General features: G+C 32.9%; 1 protein-coding gene across 9 annotated transcripts in view; it reads right to left on the bottom strand.

The window, feature by feature from the left end:
- PICALM (phosphatidylinositol binding clathrin assembly protein) overlaps positions 1 to 22,392 on the bottom strand; it is a 102,796-nt gene that overhangs the window by 19,458 nt on the left and 60,946 nt on the right. For 2 of the 9 annotated variants that reach the window (XM_063092767.1, XM_063092772.1), the window contains exons 9-18: positions 20,845 to 20,930; positions 18,770 to 18,893; positions 18,238 to 18,374; positions 17,351 to 17,454; positions 12,130 to 12,279; positions 5,478 to 5,585; positions 3,706 to 3,837; positions 3,582 to 3,612; positions 3,302 to 3,401; positions 458 to 481 (exon numbers count right to left, since the gene is read on the bottom strand). In XM_063092767.1, the coding sequence (XP_062948837.1) occupies positions 458 to 481; positions 3,302 to 3,401; positions 3,582 to 3,612; positions 3,706 to 3,837; positions 5,478 to 5,585; positions 12,130 to 12,279; positions 17,351 to 17,454; positions 18,238 to 18,374; positions 18,770 to 18,893; positions 20,845 to 20,930 (996 nt within the window). The remainder of the gene's footprint in view (positions 1 to 457; positions 482 to 3,301; positions 3,402 to 3,581; positions 3,613 to 3,705; positions 3,838 to 5,477; positions 5,586 to 12,129; positions 12,280 to 17,350; positions 17,455 to 18,237; positions 18,375 to 18,769; positions 18,894 to 20,844; positions 20,931 to 22,392) is intronic. The other 7 variants (XM_063092768.1, XM_063092771.1, XM_063092770.1 and 4 more) reach the window with 7 other exon arrangements.

The following is a 22,392-nucleotide window of genomic DNA, read 5'->3' as shown; positions in this document are numbered from 1 at the left end:
GCTAAAAGTTTAGTATTTGGGTGAGTATGTAGGGCTTATTGGTCTCTCCCTACTTAAAACCAAGGTCTGCAAGAGCAGTAGACAAACTGCCAAATATAGCAGAAGCCTGTAAGATTTCATGCAATTGTTATTTTAAACATTACCACAATCAACATTTCCCTTCATTCAGAAATCATCAAGTGCATAGTGGCAGCACAGATACACACACAGACAACCAGCCATCTGGCAGCAAATGGCAGAATATTAAGCAAGAAAAAAAATGGGTATTTCCCATGCCACCATCAGAATCAATTCTGCAACACACCCATGAAATCAGTAGATGCTAGGAAGAATTTCTGGCACATTGAAAAATCTGAATGTGAAAACAAGTAATAGCTGGAAGGTTATGAGATTCTGCTATAGCAGTGGTTAATAGCATGCCAATTTATTGCAAAAAGGCTAGTTTTTGGTCACTTACGTATTGTGGAAAATGCATGCCATTCTGTTTTTCCCAGGGAGAACAATTACATAATGCAATAACACTGGATTAGAACAAGTACTTACACAACAGAAAATACACAGAGAGCATTTTAGTTCACATGTACATTCACTGACTACCTAAAATCCCTTGTATTTCCGGTATCTAATGAAAGAACATCTATACTAAAACACTATCAAGGTTGACAAGAGAAATTTAGTCTTGCCTCTTCCTTTCACATACACAATTGTTTAATGATTATAAATGTCATTAAAACATAAAAATCAGTAATATCAACAGTGCAAAATCCAGTGTGTCCCACAAACAGGGTCACATCAGGTAACATCTACCACAGAAGAAAAAAGCAAGCACTAATTAAAAAAATTAGTAGTATAACATACATTTTAATAAAATTCTAATAAATTTGTTTTAAGTAAAAAAAACATTTAAAAACCTTGACAGTGTTTAAGGATTAATAAATAGTTAGGAATGTAAAGAAATGTCATAAGCAGCAGTTTATCTTAAGTAGTGAACTACATCATCAGCCCCAAATGTGAGCCATTAAAAAGAAACTCTATAAAATGCATATAAATATTTTAACAAAATCCTTAAGATATGATACACATTAACATGTACTACACAGGACTACGAGCACTGCTATCTTATCAACTTACATATAGATTCTAGATGGTTAGATAGAACTATTACATTTTAGTAGTCAATCTTAAGTGCTACAACAGTACATCAGAACGTTTGTAGAAAAATAGAATAAGAAGATAATATGAATCTTTCCATGAACTTTTTGAAGTACCCTCATATCTACAAACTTCTAATATTTCATACAGATTAATACTAACTTAATAAAAAATAAAATATTCATTGTATTTTAATGTCAGCATTTGTATATCATTCCACATAGATTGTCAATGTATAATACACATCTGAGACCAGAAAACCCACAAACCTAAACTCCTGCCATCCTCTAGTCAGTGAGGTGTGTTATAGTGAAAAAAACAACACTGAATTCAGAGTTGGAAAGGATGGATTTCAATTTAAATCTGCTTTCCAGCTGCTTCACACTTGGGGAAAAAATCACATAGCTTAATCCTTAAAATTGGGATGATACAAGACTACTTTCAAAAAGTTTACGGAAAAATAGAATTAAAAGACAATATGAATCTTTTCATGAACTTTTTGAAGTACCTTCCTACAAGCTCAAACTCCCAAGAGAGCACTGTTTACAGCTTTAAGATAGTATGAATGTGTGTGTACATTTGTGTGTATTTGTGTAAAGCCTAAATTATTTAAATACAAGGTTTTACCCTTAATGATAGTAGTGACCACTGTCTGTGAAAAATTTAGCTAAATTTCAATATTATTTTCCATTTACAAAGTTGGAAGCTAATAAAACTCCTAAAACACAGTAATGCTCTGGAAAGGATTTAATAACAGGAAAGTGGCTATAACAAGGACACTGGTGTTCTCTAATAACAATTGGAAGACTATAATGTGTAGTCTTTGTAATTGAAATGCTTCTGCAAACACATCATTAGAACAATGCATGTTTCAAACTTTCCCACAAGGAGGAGTATGTTTTTTCTGCCCAAGGGAGACTTCTTGAATTGGTAAAATAACAGCTGGCCAAGGATAGGTGAATATCCACAAAGCTACTTTGGGCTTAACTGTGCCTTACATTAACTAAAAACATTACTAGAACCTCTTCAGTACTAGATGCTATCTAACTCACAAATATAGTTTATCCTCTTATTCATGGATTCTGTATTTGCAAATTTGCCTATACACTAAAATTTGTAACCCCCAAATCAATACTCATGGTGCTTTCAAGGTCATTCATGGACATGTGCAGAATGGCAAAAAATTTGAGTTGCCTGATACAGCTCATTCCTAGCTGACGTGTGAAAAGGCAACGCTCTGCCTTGTTTCAGCTCTCATATAAAGACAACCAGAGGATGGAGAAAGCAGGGGGCAGTCCGGTGTACTAAAAAAGCTCTGGCCCTGGAGCTAGTTGGTATTGCTAGAATTCCTACTTTGGCACTTAGTGGGGGGCAGCCTCAGGCAAGTCACCTAACACTTCTGAACTTCATTTTCGCTTTTGTAAAATAAAATGGAATCTACTAGAATGAGGTTTTTGGGGGTTTTTAGGATTTAAGATTATTATCTATGTGACATATGCATATATATGTACATATTTCCCCTAGCAATGGCTCTGTGTTCACTAATTCAGTGTTCAGGGTGACTTTTAAGTTCTTAACTGCCAAAATAACAAGAATTAACTGTACATATTAAATGAAAATATTAACAAAAGCCAAGCAAGTATGGTGAGATCAGAAGAAAATTAAAGATTTTATATTCTAGACAAACACTAAATTTGAGAGCAGCAGTATAGAGCAGTGATTAAGAACATATGCTCTGCAGTTAGGCTGCGGAGTTCTAAAATTCTTAAGTAATTGGGTTCTAAAAATCTACCCCATTACTTAAAGAACTCTGTGACCCTGGGTATATTACTTAATAACTAACTCTGTGCCTCATCTGTGAAATGGGGATAATCATAGTTACTCCTACATAGGGTTAATATGAGAATTATATAAAATAAAACCACATATTATTTATTAGAATAATGCCTGATACAAAGCAACCCTTAAATACATGTTAGTTATTAAAATGGCAAATATAGTTAACCAGCTTCCTTTAAAAGAAATACAAATTACTCCTAAAACTCAGGAACGATCTTTCAATTTATGTCTATCACTTTAAAAACATTTTCATGTTACATTTAACTAAATTTATTCACGTATTATCATATCAGGAGCTTTTCCAACTCACCATTGTTGCAGCATTCCAAGCAGTTGTTGGTGCAACCTTTGGTTGCCAGTTAGATCCTCCAGTTAACTTCTTTTCACCTGGCTGACTCCAATTTACATCACTTTAAATAAACATAAGTGGGAATATTAAAAGTCTCTAATTATAAAGTTTCTTTACTATATACTCAGATTTAACAGAGCATTTAAGATGCAGACTTAACATCTGTACACATACTTTCGAGATGGAAGCCAAATCAGACTTTAAATGACATATGGGGAAAGGCTACAAATAAAACACTCACTTCTTAGTGGTTCCATTTCCAATGCCAAGATCTAAAACAGGAGAAAAAAAGCATTTTAAAACTAGACTCATTTAAATAAAACAACTTATTTTTAAAATGACTGAAGAATCCAAAGACTACTTACTGCCCACAAGGTTGGCTAAAGATGAATCCAAGTCATCAGATACTAATTTATTAGGTGGAAGTTTGGCAACAGGAAGACTCTGGTTCTGAGAGGCCACTGTTGGTTTGAGAAGTCCACCTAGTTCATCAAAGCCTTAAAGTTACAAACAGATGAAACAGAATTTGTAAGGAACTTTACAGTGCTACAGCTTTCTGAAGGACAGCTTTGACTTTTCTTTGTTTACCTCACTGGAAAAGTTCTCCAAAAAAATGGGCATTAGTAAATGCCTTTAAATGGAAAAAGACATTTATCATTTCAAAATGAACTGAGAAGGCTATATCTGCCTTGACAGAAATCATGTCTTACCTCATGACAAATTACATTAATGTTACAAGGGATGAAAACACCAGCATTGTGAAAGGGAAGGAAATGGAATACAATTCTCCCCCTCACCTGGCAAGATTTTCTGACTCACTTATACCTAAAGCAATATAGACAGAAAATATATCTCTGCAACTTTGAAAAAAGTTCCTTTTACTTTAAGAAACAATATCTTATAGACCTTTTTATACTCTTCAAAGTGCAGAACATAAGAGCTAACCTAAATTATATCTGAGAAAGTGCTAACCTACTCTAATTGCATAAACTCATCTAGTAAACTAGGATATTTCTGGAAAATCAAAACAAAACTCTTAAGGTTCTCCAACAAAGGACTTAAGGTAAAAGCAAATCCAACCAAACCAACTTTAAGGAACTCAATAGCATGATCTAGAAATATTAAAAAGTTTGAAAAAGAAAGTCACCAAAGATGGTGGTTTACAATGTATGAACAACTGACTATATTTCCTTTTTCTCAGGCAAGACAAACTCAAAAGTAAAAAGTCAAATGCATTAAAAAAAATGTAATTATAAATCTATTAGTACACAGAAAAAAAACAAATTCTTAGTCTATATATATTCTTTATAAGATTGCTTCTTATGCAATAATTGCTTTATTTTTAAAATAATTGCTTATAATAATTTTTAAATAATTGCTTCTTTCTGGATAGTAACTAATTATATATTATAAAACGAAAAACACTTCAATAAATTCTCTTTAAATGACTAAATTTAATTAGTAATCAAAGTCAAAGGCCACGCCATGACAAGAATAGAATTACTGAGTGTCAAAGTTTTATAAGAACTTCATAAACTTCAAATTAACAAGGTATTAATGGAAACAAAGAATGGAAACCTGACTCTATAGATTTATAAAATTCTTTTAAGACAAATGAACAAGCACAGTATAAGAATCATCCTTAAAATAATAAAAAGCCCCTGCACCCACAGGCCTGATAAATTTAGTATTCTAGTTGTTTAAACACTACATAAAGAAGACAAAAAGTATATTTTCCTAGTGTTCAAAAACAGCCAATTTCATACATTAAAATATAATAAAGTTATTATCACTTCAGTAAAAGTAAAAAGTATAATGACTAAAAAGGCAAAACATTCTACACACAGTTACGAGCAACTCAGCATTCTACTAAGCTAAATCTCTTTTTCTCTCTCTTATTTTGCTCTGGGACAAACAATCTTCACAGAGTCTAAACTGCCACCAAGAAAAGGGTAGTGATTAATAGTTCCTTAACATTCTCATCTAGTGGTTGGGGGAATGGAAAGGGAAGGGTGGTCAATTTCTTTGGCTACCCCAGTTTAATCTACTTATATATGTTAAAAGCAGCATTATCTTTCCTTACACAGAATCTAATTTAGAACATTACAGTTCTTTTAATAAAAAAATTTTTTCTTACCCCCAGAATCTACAATAACGTTTGTAGATTTATTTCCAAATACAGATTCAAAGTCAACATTAAGGCCAGCTGAAGGATGTGGCTGTGCAACTGGAGAAGGAGTAAATCCTGAAAAAACCAAAATGGAAAAATGCTTAATTCTTTAATAACTCTTCGTTTATAGCTCTTCAATAACAATGACAACAGAATGGAAAAAACAATAAATTCCCCCAACAAAAAATAAAGCCAACCCTTTAAGCAAAGTGTTTTCTACACCACATTTTTTTGTAGTGATTACATTTTCCACAACAAAATCATCTCACTGACAAAACTAACAAAGGAGCAACTGATGTTGAACTACTAGTTTGCTTCATTACAGAAATAAAATCTTTGCTTATCTTTTACCTTAATTTGGTATGCTGACAATCTTTAAAAAACAAAACACATCTAAAATTCCAGGATTTTGCTTGAAGCAAAACATACAGAATATAAAGGATAATTCGGGAATAAAACAAGTAATCTCTGGTACTTAAAAATACATGAATCTTCTTCTTAGTATCCCTAAGATAAAAATCTTTCTCCCTCCACCTACCCATCTTCCATAATTCTCTCTTCTTCCTTTCTCTCTTCCTTCCTTAAACAGTTCATTAAAAGCTTCATGATTTAAGTTCATCTGAGAAGTGGCAGGATCCTGAAAGTTGCAACCCACTAATCCTACGTCCACCCACGTCCAAGTGCTTTCAAAACATCGAAGAAGAAAGATATACCACTGTCAACTTCCAAACCCATCTAACTTCAATTTACTACTTCCAACAGTGAGGCTAACAAGTGTACAGGCAAACATGCTAATTAACCTAATTCTAGCCTGAAACACCAAACTGTAAACAGGAAATCAAATTTATTCTTTACTGCCTGTGTTACAACTGATGCTAGTGGTATTGAGTGGACACCAAACTTAGGTCTTTGACATCAGCCTATGCTGAGGTAACAAATGTACGATTTTCAACTGCATGAGGTTGTATTTTTGTGAAGTGAGGTTCAGAATTTCTAGAGGCTAAAAAGAAGAATTAAAATAATCTAAAAATGTAAGGGCTGTCATATGACTTAAGAAACTTAATCACTGAGTATATCCAAGTAAAGAGCTATCTAGAAAGAATCACAAGGAAGGAATTCTTTATCTTGTAGGAGGCTCCTAAGGTCTCTGAATAACTCCACAGGTCTCTTCCATCTCTAAATTCTATCAAGTCAGAAGGTAAACAAACAAAAAATCACCTGATATTAGAAGGTTAACAACTGAACCATTGGAAAAGTAAAGAAGTCCTAAAAATAGTTTCTCTCTTTCTTCCTCTCCTAAATTTCTGCTAAAGGACATTCAGTCAGAACCTCACCCTGAACTTTTAATGTACATCACTAGTATATAAAAAAGTATAATGATGTTATGTTGTACTAGAAAAAGTGAAAACTAAAATGTAGGACAAGATTTGGTGATAAGTCCAACAAGGTCCTCAAAGCCAGGAAAAGCTGGAAAACAACGGCTTATTCCAACAACGACCCATACAAGCTGGTACACATCAATGATACTACATTAAAAGTGACATTTTACATTCTGTAATGAATATTCTGTAGGGTGTAAATTTTTTGAGAATGTTTAAGTTTGATCACGTTCCATAGTTACTTAACCCTTAAACTACCCTTAATACAAAGATACTGGTCATACAGTAAAAGCACAAACGCTATCAGAATACAAAATAATTAGTATACAAATCTCCTGACCATTCATCAAAAGGTTTCTAGAATTCTAGACTTACGTATTCAATAACATTTTAAAGTGTGCAAGCTGTTTAAAAATTATACCATGGGCTTACTGGTTCTCATAACTCCTCACATGAGCCAATATATCTAACTCAAGAAAGATAAAAATCTATCATGCTTAATTATGTGCCCATGCTGCCATCACAGTGTGAGAAATATACATGTTTTTGAAATCATTATGGTAGCAATTTTGGCTATATCACTAACCTTTAGAGCATACAGTCATTTTTTCAGTATACTCAGGGGATTGGTTCCAGGGTCACCATCCCCAACTGCCCCTTGCAAGGATATCAAAATCCAAAGATGCTCAAGTCCCTTATACAGAATGGCATAGTATTTGCATATAACCTACACACATTCTCCCATATACTTCAATGCAATGTAAATGCTATGTAAATAGTTGTTGCACTGTATTGTTTTTGTCTCCCCCGATCCCTGAAACATTTTTGATCCACAGTTGGTTGAATTCATTGATGTGGAACCTGCAGTTATAGAGGGCAGACAGTACATGGAACAGAATTTTAAACTAGGCCAATAAATCAAATCACTATTTTCTCCTGTTATTTTGTCCCACTTTTTTGGAATTTGGTTGATGTCACAGAGAAAAGCCTATCCTTTACAGTGATATAAAAACAACTTCGTTATTTTCTATAAAGAGAGGAGCTATCTCCTGAGGTCCCTAGGGTCGCCAATCTGTGAAATTACAATATTATTACCTAAAAGAACAAAAGGTTAGAAAGGATATAAAGCAATATATAGCCCATATCTCAAGGTTAAAAAGCTTGTATGTAGAGAGAGGAAAAAAGTTAAAAGGCAATATTTAATAAATTGCAATAGCTGATTAGCTAACAGGGAAAGAAACAAGCAGTGTATTTCCAAAGTAACAATACTTTAAGTAATTAACCAATACCTGTAATACACACACATTTAAGGTAAGAGTTTTGCATTATCATTCTAATGCACATCATCAACTTAATAGCCTTTTGTCCCTAGTCACTTTTTGGGAAACTGTCAGGATTGCCAACTTTTAATTTTTAAAAGTTACTTAAAATGAAACTATAACTATTTCAAAAGGGGGATTTTAGAGAAAAATAAACAAAAAAAATAGACTAAGTTAAGGTTAATTTTATAAAATGATCATTACATTGTCCCACCTACTCTTTCATTTCACCAAGGCCCAGTGAAAAAAACTTTAGAAACCAACTCCATGCAGGGGCAATCTCATGTGGACAAAAAAACATTAACTGAAAGGTACAAGATCGACAAGCTTTGGGAACAGAAGGGCATTACAAACACCTTTAAGAAAAATTGGGGGCCGAGCCCGTGGCGCACTTGGTAGAGTGCTGCGCTGGGAGCGCGGGGACACTCCCGCCGCGGGTTCGGATCCTATATAGGAATGACCTGTGCACTCACTGGCTGAATGCCGGTCACGAAAAAATGACAAAACAAACAAACAAACAAAAGAAAAATTGGGTTGTTAGAGGATTTTGGTGGTAGTTCCATAATAAATCAGGCCTCATACCACTTATTAAACCCTATTAAACACTTTACAAGGGCTTTATAAACAGGATATTATTTAAACCTCCCAACAACCCTATGAAATAATTATTATCCCCATTTTACAAATGAGAAAACTAACAGATTAAACAATTTAACCAAGGTCAAAGATTTAGTAAGTGACAGAAGCAAGACCTGAACCCCAATTTGATTCCAGCATCTACTATGGGTTTTAGTTTATACCAAGTATTTCACCATACATAAACTACTATGTAGAAAAATAAATTTTATTATAACTGATTAATTATTATTAATTAAAAATGATTCAGGTTTTATGAACTTCTTGAGCACTGCTAATCCTGGGCCAAAAAAAATGAATACCCCTTGGCAATTTTAAAATTTAAAAGCAATGTAAAAGTAATCAATGTTCGAGATTGTACCTGATGATTAAATAATAATTTAGATAAAAAGTATATGTAAAGTATGAAGTGGTCCACAGATACAAGATGTTTCTTAATAGTGTTAGTTTTAATGGTAATTTTCATGCCAGGTATAGTACTAGAAGTTAAATAGTCACATATGTAAACGTCATGAAAATCCTGCAAGACACGTTTGTCACAAAGTTAATACAGTAGAACTGGAATTCGAAGCCATGTTCGCTAGACTCCAAACATCTTTTTTCCATCAACTGCCCTCACAAATTCCATTTTTAAATACATTCAGCATGCCCAATTCTTACTGCCAGTCAAGAATCTCAACTCCTTAGTCGTGTCAAACGTGTGTGTGTGTGTGTGTGTGTGTATTTTTTGGTTTCTGGCAGCTGGCTGGCTAGCAGATCCAAATCCTTGACCTTGGTGTTATCAGCACCACATTCTAAACCAAGTGAACTAACTGGTCAGCTCCTAAAATCTGTTTTCTAATGCCAACTTAACTATGGTAATCTACTACTACTACCACCACCACCACCACCACCACCACCACCACCACCACCACCACCACCACCACCACACACACACACACACACACACACACGTGCGCGTGCGTGCGTGTGCACAAACAAAATCAGCTGGACTTTGAGGTTTTGTTGCTACCGCACTAGCCTAGAACACGTTTGGAAAGACACAGATGAATATACAAAGAGCTCTAAATTCCGTAAGTCTGTAATATTAAAATGTCATGTACTCTTCTAAAAATTCACAAATCCTGAGTAGGTATTTAAAAAGATAGGCATCTATTCACAAAACTACCATGTGCTTAATTAAGGCAAACAAAATTAGGCAAAAAATGGTATGTTCTTCAAAAGCAAATAAGCATATTTTTTCTTACCAAGTTCATAAAAAAGATATTTTGAGAAAAAAAAAATCCCTCTTGCATAAATAAGTTGACAAATTTTAGAGATAATGTTATCTACTTCCAAATAAGACAGCCACAGTAGAAGACTCATGGCATTTAAAGGCAGTATTAGGACAAACTTGAGTGCCACAAAAAATTCTGACAAGGCATGCAAGGCAGGAAGGAAGGGAGAAAGGGGAGGGAGGAAAAACAAGAAGAAGAAAAGGGAGGAAGGAGAGAAAGTAGAAAAAAGACAAAGAAGAGGAAAAACAGTTAAGAGTGGGATGGATTGAGAAAAACAAAACAAAAGAAAAATCAGGGGGAGTCCAAGCACCTGGCATCCTTCAAATTACAATTTACTAAAAAAAGAACTTAAGGCTCCATTATGACTATTCTATTAAAAAAAAAAAATTGGGAAAGGGGGATGGGAAGGGAAGTTGGGGATAATTGGGTGGGAGGCACAGGGCATAATCTCAATCTGAGGTAATGGACATGCTGCCAGCATGAATCTGGCCATCACATCTTAGGCACGAGTGGTGAAAATCTGCTTTGTACTCCATGAATATTCATAACCAATAAAAACATTTTTAAAAAACCTATTATGTTTGCAACACATTTAAAAAAAAAAAAAAAACAACACTGTATCTCACTAGAAAAAGAAATATGAGGCAGCTGGCTTTTTAACCAATACTAACCTGTTTTCTAATGTCTGGTTTTACAGATGTGAAAGCAGGCCTAGACAAGTTCACAGACAATCACATATACGCCACAGTGAGGACCACAACCCACTATTCTTGACTCACAATTCAATGTTTTGTAGCTTCAATGACAACAAGCTAGCTATTACACTGAGTATCATAAGATAAATACTTTCCTATGGCAGGGTTGGAGGGAAGCTAGATACACAGCTAATGCTCTAATTTTGGGGGTCTGTTCTTAATCCTACAGAGCAGGGGTTGGCAATTTTGTATTACAATGACACAAAGGAATTGTAATCTATTATTACACTTTGGATATATACATGGTTTGAGCTATTAGTCTAGTTATACACAACTAGAACACCTAACTTGAAACTTTCTCTAATCCCCACTATTAACTTGCTTTCTAGGTGCTTTCCTCCCTCCCTCCCTTCTTCTCTCTCATATATATATGTAACAATGTTCAGAATGTGGCCACATGATCTGTTTAGGGTAGTAAATAGATGAATTTCAACATGCTGCTTGAATCAAATATTTAAATTTACATCACCTTAAGCTGTTTCTCTGAACTAAATAAAAGCAATTTCATCATCTTTATAAAGGTGTGCTTAACATCTTTTTTAGCAGGATTCAAAAACATTTACTTCAGCTTTAGTATACAGTTAAAAAAACACATACTCTTTCCTGTATAACTTTGGTGTGAATTTTTGCCTTTTTATGGATTTTTATACTGTAATTACCGGATATTCCAGTCAAGATGCTTTTCTGCTTTACTAGTTCAAACAGAACACATACTTCCCACTTTTCATTTATCCCCAAGCTAACAATAAAGTAAAATTCTTAATAATGAGATAAAAAGTATGTATGGATTTCAGACTATATAAAATTGTAATGTGCAACAGTTAAAAATTAAAAAAAGATTAAGATCACTACAAAAAGTGAGAACCACCCTCTCTCCAAAGCACAAGGGAAAAATATAAGTACATTTAAATACATAAGTTTAAGAGATGTTTACTTTTCAATCAGCTCTCCAAACTAAGAAACAGGATGCTGCATGTGATGTTATACATCTACAGTATTGCACTATAATATAATACAGAATAAAATACTAAAAAAAGTTCAACATCAAAAGAAATTTTTTCTTGAAAATTTGTATTAAACGAGGGATATTAGTGTCCATTTAAAAAACCTCACCACATTATTGCTGTTTATTTTAAAATTTGTTAAAATCCAAAGGTTAACTATTGCAGTGCTTTAAAAGAAATTAATGAATACGTAAAATATACTTAGGCAGTATAAACATTAATTGAAAAGAAGGTTAAATGGTACTTTACCAACAAACATTTCATGAGTAGGTGTCCTAGTAGTAAAAGTGGATACATCTGAAGAAATGGGAAGGTGAACATCACCACTACTTTTTGTGAGGAAAGGATTTAAGCTTGGAATGGCATCGTCAACAGCATCTACAGTAGCAGAGAAAGGATCTGTGCAGTCCAAGTGTATTAGAGCAAAATGAAGAAAGGAAGTAAATAAATTAGTATTGTAATTAGTCAAAAGATGCAAAGTGAAAAGTAGTAAATATATTATTTTTATTAATTTTAAGTGCAAAAATATCTAATCACCAAGATGAAAGAAATGCATTTAACATATCTTAAAATAAATCCTCAAAAAAAAAAAAAAAAAATCCTCAGAAAAAAGCATTTATGTGTCCATTAACAACAGTAACACACTAACGGTAGATTTGCTCTCCAACATCGGAAAGCTGATACATAATTAAAGAGAATAACCAAGATGTTCCTATAAAAGAGCTACTCACCCTGTAACCCACCTTCCCTACCCTAGGTGGGAGTGTATTGCCTTTGGTGACATAGCTGTGTTTACTCAAAAATTGATATAAAAAATTAGAATGTGTATGATATAAATAAACTTGCACAAAAAAGTATGTGTGGGGTGTAATGACAAATTAGGAGCTGTTCCTACCATGTGCAGATAACTTCTATATAGGATCAAAAGTAGGAAATAAAAAAATAAAGACGAGGATCTACGGATGGGAAAAGAGATTTTAGACAATTAAGAACAGATGAAAGACTGCCCACTTAGGAGACTAGGAACAGCTTTGAAGGTCTAGCTAAGAGCTTTAGAAATTTTACATGATTTGCTAAAGGAATAACAAAACTGTTGTTCCCTACTACAAGGATACCAAATGCACACTCATCAAATCCTATATCAAAAGTTATTCCAGAATGAGATATTTACTGTACCTATACCTCATTCAAGACAATCATCATTCTAATGACTGAAAGTCATTTATCCTACCTTCTTAAGATTTAGAGTCAACTAAATGGGGAGAAAAAAATTAAGACCAGCAAAAATACAGTGTCTTTTTCTTTGTAACACAATTAAAAATGAAAAGGCACTCCTGTACTTCCAACCAGCAGCCTCTTCTCGTCTACTCTAGTCTAGTTTTTGAAATTCACTGAAGTATACTGTAGTATCTTCACAATATTAGGTACTGTATTTTATTCTTAAGACTATATGATGGAACAACAAGAAGGAAACAATGACCTAAGGACCAGTTCATTTACTATGATATAGGTACACTTCTCCTAATGTCAATAAATTCAAGGCAAGTACTTCACAAATGCAAACAGAACTGCTTGAAAAAGAAAACTACACCAAGGAAATACTGACGTCATTGGTTTAAACATCTTTTTAATAATTAATAATTAATTTTTCTATCACATGAGAACTTTTCTGGGAATCAAACATTCCTATGAAACATCAATTCACACCCAAAAGTCAAACAATATAACAAAATATGCAATTTTACTATTCAAACTCATGGACCATGTTTTAACATCCCCAATAAATGGAACAAAAGGGAAAAAAGAAAAAGAAAAAATAATTCAGAACTAAAAAGTAGGAAACAGTCAGATATAAGAAGTTGGTTTTTGTACTTTAAGACAAATGTACGGATGGCCACTCTCCTTCTTGCATAGAAAAGGAGTTGCACTAAGACCAGTTAGGGTGAAAGTCCTGTTTCTAATTATTTTATAGTGGCATGGAGTTTTTAAAGCACAGGTACATTATACTTGGTTGGACAAGTAACTAACAAAAAACATCTCTCTAGTCCTTCAGGCAAAAAAAGCCATGACAGAAGTCATTTAAAAAAAGAGGACATACATTTCTGTAATAGATCCATTGGCTTATGAGAAAAGACAAGTTCAGAAAAGATTACTAGTTACCTGCTGTTCTATTGATGGTAGTGTTTTATTCAAGTACCTAATTTCAATCATTTCCTATTATGTGAAATATTCTAGAGAAGAATATACAGAAACATGTGCAAGTGCATTTATAATTATATCAATCAGACAAAAAGGAAAACTAGTTCCAAATCTGCTTGATAAAATGCTATTGGTAATCTAGATGAAGTTAATCTATTTATGGATATTATACTATTAATAATAAAAACAAATTTGTTAAGATGCGATAATAATAATGTTCCAGCTATTCCAACTTAAGCTTTACCTACTAGACTGGCAACTCTATTTTATATTCCTTAAACATTTTAAAAACAGTTTTACCCATTATTTTTATCATCACTCATTTGAAAGTTTAATTTTATTCTACACTAGAGTCATGAAAAAATAATCAAAAAAAGTTTAAGCAAGGACTAAAATAGCATCACAGTCTTGAGGTCCTAAACAATTGATAGCTACATATACATACAGAAAACTGAATTTTTTCATAAGGTATTGTGTTTTTCATGCCAGCTAAGAGTAAAGCAAATTAAACTTCAGAATGGGTAATTCTTTTACACCTAAATTAAATTTTGAAATCTTGCCTCAAGTACTCAACAGTGCACTGAGCTGATAATATTGTATAATTTCAGATCTGCTGGAACTCAAAGTTTTCAGGATGATGAAAACCTAAGTATTGTCAGTTATTACAGTTCAGCACCAAGTACTTGTTTAGACTCCAGACCATTTGTTGAAAAATCAAAGGCTCATTCATAGTACAGTGAATAAAATGGAGAGCTTGTGTTCTCTCTCTCATACTCATTTTTTAGGTGGAATTTTAAACATCTCTCAGAAACATACAAACCTTTCCTCTCCTTAACTCTACTTTGTCATCAACCTATCTGTGACTAGAAATATACATATTTCTGTGGTGCTTATATCTCAATTAAATACTAGGTCTGTAATTAGCATCCATTTTTAGCTAATGAAAGCAAGTGAAGCACAGAACAAGACTTGGGGATTATAAAAAAATACCTTTGCTTTGTCACATGCTATACAAAGAAAGCAGCATGATATAAAATGTTACACAGTTAAAGTGTTCAGGTAAGTGGTTAATTTTTAAATACCTTAAGAACTTACTGTTATCAAAACTTTTCATATATATTTATTTCTTTATCTTAGTTTGAATTTAATTAAAAAAAATTTTTAAATCTTAATCTGAACATCATAGATATGAATGCTGACTGAATTAGGAAGTATTGAGAGTTTTTGGCTTAAAATACTGTTCAGTTATATTCAATCATGCAGAAGTCACAACCCTTAAATTATCACCTACTTGGAAGCCAAATATCTTTTTAATGAAAGTCAAGACAGGATTTCATTCTGCTTAAGGGCTCATAGTAAAGATCACATTCCTTTCCTCGTATGAAACAATAAGCTTTTGGAAAAATAACAGCACAATTTCTATTGCTTTTCTTCTCATTGCACTTGATTTGTACTTTTAATTTCTCATATACAGCAAGCTGAGGGTTAAAATATGGGGGAAATCTTTATGGAAATAGCACACAAAGCTAAATAACTTAGAAAAATAAAACATGATTAAATGTATTCCAAAATATTGTATCACATATAGACTTCTATGGAATAATTTTCTTCTAATGAGACATGAACAATTCTTACAGACTGAAATTACTTACAACTATTCTCCCAAACTAATAGTCTAAGTGCTTTCATACATGAATTCAACAATGCCAAGCAGAAACTTTAACTTGTCAGTGTTAGAATTAATTGTACATGGTATCCAGAACAAATAAGAATTTCACAGTTCTGCATTTTGGGAATGTTAAATATATTAATTTCATTAAGCCTTCTGTAAAATTTTTAGTGTATTTATAAACACAACTTCTCAGCCTCAGTTTTAGACAGACTCATTTAAAAAAAAAAACCACAGGAAATAAGCTAAAACTGCTTAAATGGTCATGTTAATTCTACTACACTTTTCTTAAGCAATTCACAATAAGGAAGAAAATAAGCATACAAGTTTGGCAGATTAAAAATCCTAAAATCAGGACTTATCATTAGGATATTTAAAAAACTTCTTTCTTAACCCTAATTTGCGGCCTACACTTCATTCTAAAATAACCCTAAAATATTTACTGACTTTAAACCATCTTATAATTTTTAGAAATTATTCCCAGATCTTAAGATTTAGCTAAATTAAACTAGCCTTCAGAGTCAATTCATTTTTTAAATCAAGTTAAGGCACACAAAAAAAGTCTAAAGTCTAGTCTTTAAGTGTTTCACTATCTCTGTTCCCTGTCCCACCTTGAAATAGAAATAATCTGTCCAGAAGAAGAGAAAATTCAATAAACATTAACAAAGCACCTATTATATGAGGGTACTTCAAAAGGTTCATGGAAAGATTTGTATTACCTTTTAATTCTATTTTTCCACGAACTTTCTGAAGTACCATTGCATACGAAGAAGTGTTCTAGGCATTAGAGATATAAGAATGAACAAAATATTTTAAAACTCCTGCCTTCACAGAGCTTACATCCTACTATACAAAATAGTGCCTTAAGAAATAAGTATGTAAAACAAACTAAAAATGTTCTTGAAGTTCAAATCATTAAAATAAAAATGAAAAAAAAAAATCCTTGTTCATATATTGTAAAAACTAACAGAAAAATTAATTTATCTTTGTTATGAAAGATAAGCCTATCAATTCAGATTTTACATGTGAACCAATATAAAGTTTAAGGTATCTTACCATCCTGTTTAGACACTGTATTTCTTTCTCAGAATATCTACTTTCCCTTCCCAGCAAACTGAGTGTTTGTAAAATAATACTTGCATGGGATTCCTGGTCGCAACATAGTTCATCGACTGATAACACCACCTGAGTTTTACCAGAACCCTATCATACCATATACTTACACAAAAATGAGCCCCCCCCCAAGTAAATTTTTTTTCTATATCAAAAGTAAAATAACCACTATGTATTTTCTGACTATGGAACATAATTCAGCATTGAAAGAATGATTTCATATTTAAACATACATTTGGTCCTTCCTTTTATATTTAATTTCATCTCCATTAAACCTCACTTCATAATTTAATTAAACACAAATTCTAAAATTACATTTATAATAAATAAAAGTGTCTTCAAGGGATAATATTACTTCACTGACATTTTAATCTCTCTCAAGTTCTCATGTATCAAGAAGTGTAACCAAAACCTATACAAATAAGTAAAACACTACAGAAAGGGGGAGATGCCTATATGATATCTAAAATAGAATTCATTAATGCTTACCTCCCCATGTACTTGCTACCTGAGAAGCAGATGACATAGGATGGACAGATGGGTGAAAAGTTGGCTGTTGCAAATCAAGCAGATCATTTGGCAGCTTTGATGTACTAGGAAGATATTTTGGAAAGATGTTTTATTTACTAGATAAATTTTGCTACAGTAGCCACCCCACCCTCATTGCAAACAAAAACATTAAAAAATTTAAAAATGCCCAATAAAGTAAACCTCAAAATGTGCAACAGTTTCAGCAAGATAATAGTTGCGTGCCCCTCATATAACAGCATACTTTTAAGGAGGCCTAGAAAAATATTCAAATACCACATCTTAAGTTTATATAGGATTCAAATAACAACAGCTCGTCTAGAAAAGATCAATTATTTTCCCAGGAAAACGCTGATTTCATTATTGAAATGAATCTAAACACAATTTTAAATATGAAACATCAATGCAATTTTAATTTTGTTACGGAAACTTTTTCCCTACTTTTATTGTTCAAAGACATTTAATATCCATTGAAATGATATTTTGACATATATATCATACCTATATATCCAAGAGCTACAAAAGGTCTTGAAATATTAGACACTTCATAAATGTGTTTAATCATAACTTTTATGCAATGAAAAGTTTGTCCAGAGATAACCATAATATTACAATTAGTATAAATTAGTAAATTAGCCATCTTCCATTTCCTAAATATGCAAAATATAAGCTCTTATCACTTTATATTTAGGTGTTATACCAATACCACCATTTATTACCTCCTCTCATGTGAATTTATGATTACAAAATCATATATCAAAGTAAACCTGAAAAAGTCTGCAAATTTTCTATTAAAAGTCTTTAAATCTAAAGATTCAAAGGTAGCCTTAACCTCTACCCCTACCTACCTGTTAGAAGAACTAGGGGTAGAAAATATGTCGATGGCTGGTGCAGTCACTATCCCTCCTGCTGAGATGGACACAGGAGAGGCTGCAGTTGTTAAAGAGGTATGAGGTTTCTTTGCAAGTTCTTTTAGGCGCTGTTCCTGTTGAGAAAGGGAACTACCATTAGAATCCAGAAACCAGATTTGTTTGTGCAGCCTCTGAAAAGAAACATTTTCTAATTTTGTTTTGATAGCAGAAAGGTATTCTCTGACTGTTTTAGCCAGTCATTCTATGTCAGGATGAAAAATTAGGGCTGGCTGGTTAAGCTCAGTTGGTTACACTGCTGCCTTGTACCACCAAGGTCAAAGGTTTAGATCCCCATACCAGCCAGCTGCCAAAAATAAATAAATAAATAAATATTTTAAAAAGAAGAATTAGTCTAAGCTTCAGCCCATTAGGTATGTATACATTAAATACTATAAGTCTGTGTAGAGGCCCATTTACTTTAAGAGCACTTGTACTTGTTTTTCCAAATAAAAGGAATACACACACTTACCTTTAAAGCTTTTAAACGAGCCTGTTCTTCTTCTAATGCTGCCTGTTTTTCCCTTTCATCCACTTTGGTCAGAGATAGGCCAGTGCTTGCCAGGGAAGAGACTGCATTGGAAAGTGTTGTCGCCCTAGAATAATGGACGAAGGTAATTTGGCTTTTTGCCAAACACTTCACATTACAACGAGGCCTTAAAATGGTCTGGCAATTTTGCCACAGAAAGGTGCAATAAGTATTGATAAACTTAATTTATAAACTCAAAACCAATACTTGAGGCCTTAAAATGGTCTGGCAATTTTGCCATAGAAAGGTGCAATAAGTATTGATAAACTTAATTTATAAACTCAAAACCAATACTTGAGATGAAATATTCCACCCAGTGACCTAGAGGATTATAGCGATTAGAACATTGCTGACATATATTCACTGCTTTTGAAATAAGTGCTAGATTTTGGGAAGGGTTCACAGTGAGTGTGGAACATCGTCTTTTCCAAGCCCCATGAGAGGAAACTAATGCAACTGAAAAAGAGCCCAAATATTCCCAGAAAGCCCTGACGGGAAAAAGTATTGAGTTTCTCATGGGAAAGACCCTCTGCTAACATACAGCCTGGGGTTTGGCAGTGCTACAAAAGGAACAAAACACGAGTACAGCAATAAGTTATGTGTGTCTAGGTATGTTTCCCCTATAACAATATGCAAAGATGTCATCCCCAAGGGACTTCCAGGTTCCTTTGAAAGAAGATCAGTTTCAATCCAGTCACCAGTCCCTCTGGCACCTCATTTCTATGTGCTACACTTATGCCAAACTAGAATTTCCTTTCCAAATGTGTTATAGATGCACAATGCATCATCTCACTGGCAGATTCACAGCAAGGCAACTCGTTTCCCTTTTATCAGAGACTTATATCCATACCACAAACCCCAACATTTAATTCCCAAATGTAAATTCTAGGCTAAATAAAAACATGTGGTAAAGAATTCTGAACTAAAGAACTACCCTGATGTTTAATAATTTTCCTTTTGCCACATACTAAACATAATTAATTTCTGCTCTAAGCACGTAAAGTAGAAAAGCTATTTAAATTTCATATAAAATCTATACTATAAATGAGCCAATGAAAGACACAACTCAGAAGACAAAGGAAGAATAAAACAGCTGTGATAGAAATGAAAAGAACCCAAGAAATTTTATATAAAATTTGAGGTAAGTTGGTACGTGTGACCTACATAGCTATATTTATCATTACTTTCTCAAAACAACTGGGCCTTACAATTTTGGCCAGTACTCCTAAAAACCTACTAAAAAATTCAAAGCATAAATCTGGATTAAAAATAAATATTAAAATCCAGTAACAGCATTTCCCTTCAGAAATTATAAAATTTTCTTAATACTCAAAAAAAGTTTTGAAACAATAATCAAAGTCTAAAAAAGAATCAAAAGAAGGTTCTCATTATACTTTATACAAATTCTTTCTTCACTTCATAAGAAAACGTAAGAATTACTCAAGTAATTACTCATTCCAACACAAAAATCATATTACAAGATCAATATGAGATGATTTGTGTTATTTTAAATTTGCTAAGTTAACTGCTAAAAACTGAATAAACTGACTAAAATATAACGTCAATAATTAACCCCTGAGCTGACATTAGCGAAAGAAGATAAAACTTGATGTCAGACATCCTAGGTTTGAATCCTAACATTAATACTACATATTTCACAGGGCTAATGTGAGAACTGAGCAAATTAATACAAAAACATCTAACAATTATAAAGCACCATACAAATCAATGCACTATCATCTTTAAGAGAAATTCTGGTTCTACAAACACAATTTTAAACCAAGCAGTCACTGCAATCATCTTAACAGATACTGACATTTATTTAGGGTCAGAAACCTATTCCAACAATTTAGACGTATTAACCTATGTAATCCTGATACCATTCTATGAGGTTGATACTATAATTAAACCCATTTTATACATAATTAACATAAGTTAAAAAGAAATTAAATAACTTGGAATTTGAACTGAAGTGAGAAAAATCACTCCCACTCTTTGTCCTACAAAGAATAATGTACCTGCTTGCAGCTGTAGAATCTTTAATTTTCTTTCCTTCCAAAGAAGCTAAATGTTGTTCCAAAGCATCAAGAAGACTGCTGGGGGCCTGAAATTGTATAAATAATAAGAATTTTATGATAATCAAATCACTGGTCAAAATAAATCAAGTATCATTTAATATATGCAAGCAACAAAAATTAATAGGTATATTCCTTATGCATTAATTAACAATGGAGCTTTAGCTACTTAATAACAATCTTATTTTTATTACATAAACATGACCTAATTGGAGGCATTAAACGTTATCAAAAATGAACAGGAGACAATGTAAACATGAAACATTAAAAGGATCTTAGGAGTACTTAAATTTTTTTCCATTTAATTTATCTGAATTTTAATTAAAAATATACTCCCCCAAACAACACATACATGCAAGCAGGTACTTAATAAGTACTTTCTGAATAATTCAAAGTGTCCAAATATTACTTTTGAATAGTTATTGATAAGTGATACCAAAGACTAGCATCAAGGAAACGCAAATTAAAATCACAAGACACACCTTTTCACCCACCAGAATGGCTAAAGTTAAATAGACTAGCAACATCAAATGTTGGTGAGGATATGAAACAACTGAAACTCTCATACACTGCCCGTGGTAGTATATCACTGTGAAAAAGGATCGTGTTATTTTTTATTAAGTTAAATACACATCTACCTCAGTGACCTAATTCCACTCTAATTACTTACCCAACTGAAATGAAAATTTATCTCCATGAAAAAAGACTGGTTTAAGAATGTTTTGGTCTCATGAGAAATGTTCAAGGGAGTCCTACATCTGGAAGCAAAAGGACAATATCTACCATCAAGAAATCATGCAAAAGATAAAACTCACTGGTCAAGTAGTCAGACAAATGGAAAAGAGAAAGGAATCGAAACTGAGGAGAAATGTTCAAAGGAGTCCTACCATCTGGAAGCAAAAGGATGATAACTACCATCAAGAAAATATGCAAAAGATAAAACTCTCTGGTCAAGCAGCCACACAAATGGAAAGAGAAAGGAATCGAACCTGTCACTACAGAACACTACCAAACTACAATGATAAATAATGACAGGAAAAAAGGAACAAAATATTTACAAAACAACCAGAAAACAATCAACAAAATCACAGGAGTTAAATCCTATCAATAACAACTGTGAATTTAAATGGACTAAATTCCCCAACTAAAAGACACAGACTGGCTGAAGAAATTGAAAACCAAGGTTCAACAATACTCTGCCTTCAAGAAACTCACTTCACCTGTAAAGACACATGTAGACTGAAAGTGAAGGGATGGAAAAAAATACTCTATACAAACAAAAACCAAAAGCAAGCAGCAGCAGCTATATTTATATCAGATAAAACAGACTGTAAGTCAAAAACTGGAAGAAAAAAAAAAAAACCCAACAAAAAAACAACCTAACAATGCATCTCGAGGAACTAGAAAAGCAAGAACAAACCAAATATAAATTAGAAGGACAGAATAATAAAGATCAGAACAAAAATAAACAAAATTGAGACTAAAAATACA

Source organism: Cynocephalus volans, chromosome 4 (assembly GCF_027409185.1).
Source record: "Cynocephalus volans isolate mCynVol1 chromosome 4, mCynVol1.pri, whole genome shotgun sequence".
Classification (NCBI taxonomy): domain Eukaryota; kingdom Metazoa; phylum Chordata; class Mammalia; order Dermoptera; family Cynocephalidae; genus Cynocephalus; species Cynocephalus volans.
This window is presented reverse-complemented; position numbering and strand designations above follow the sequence as displayed.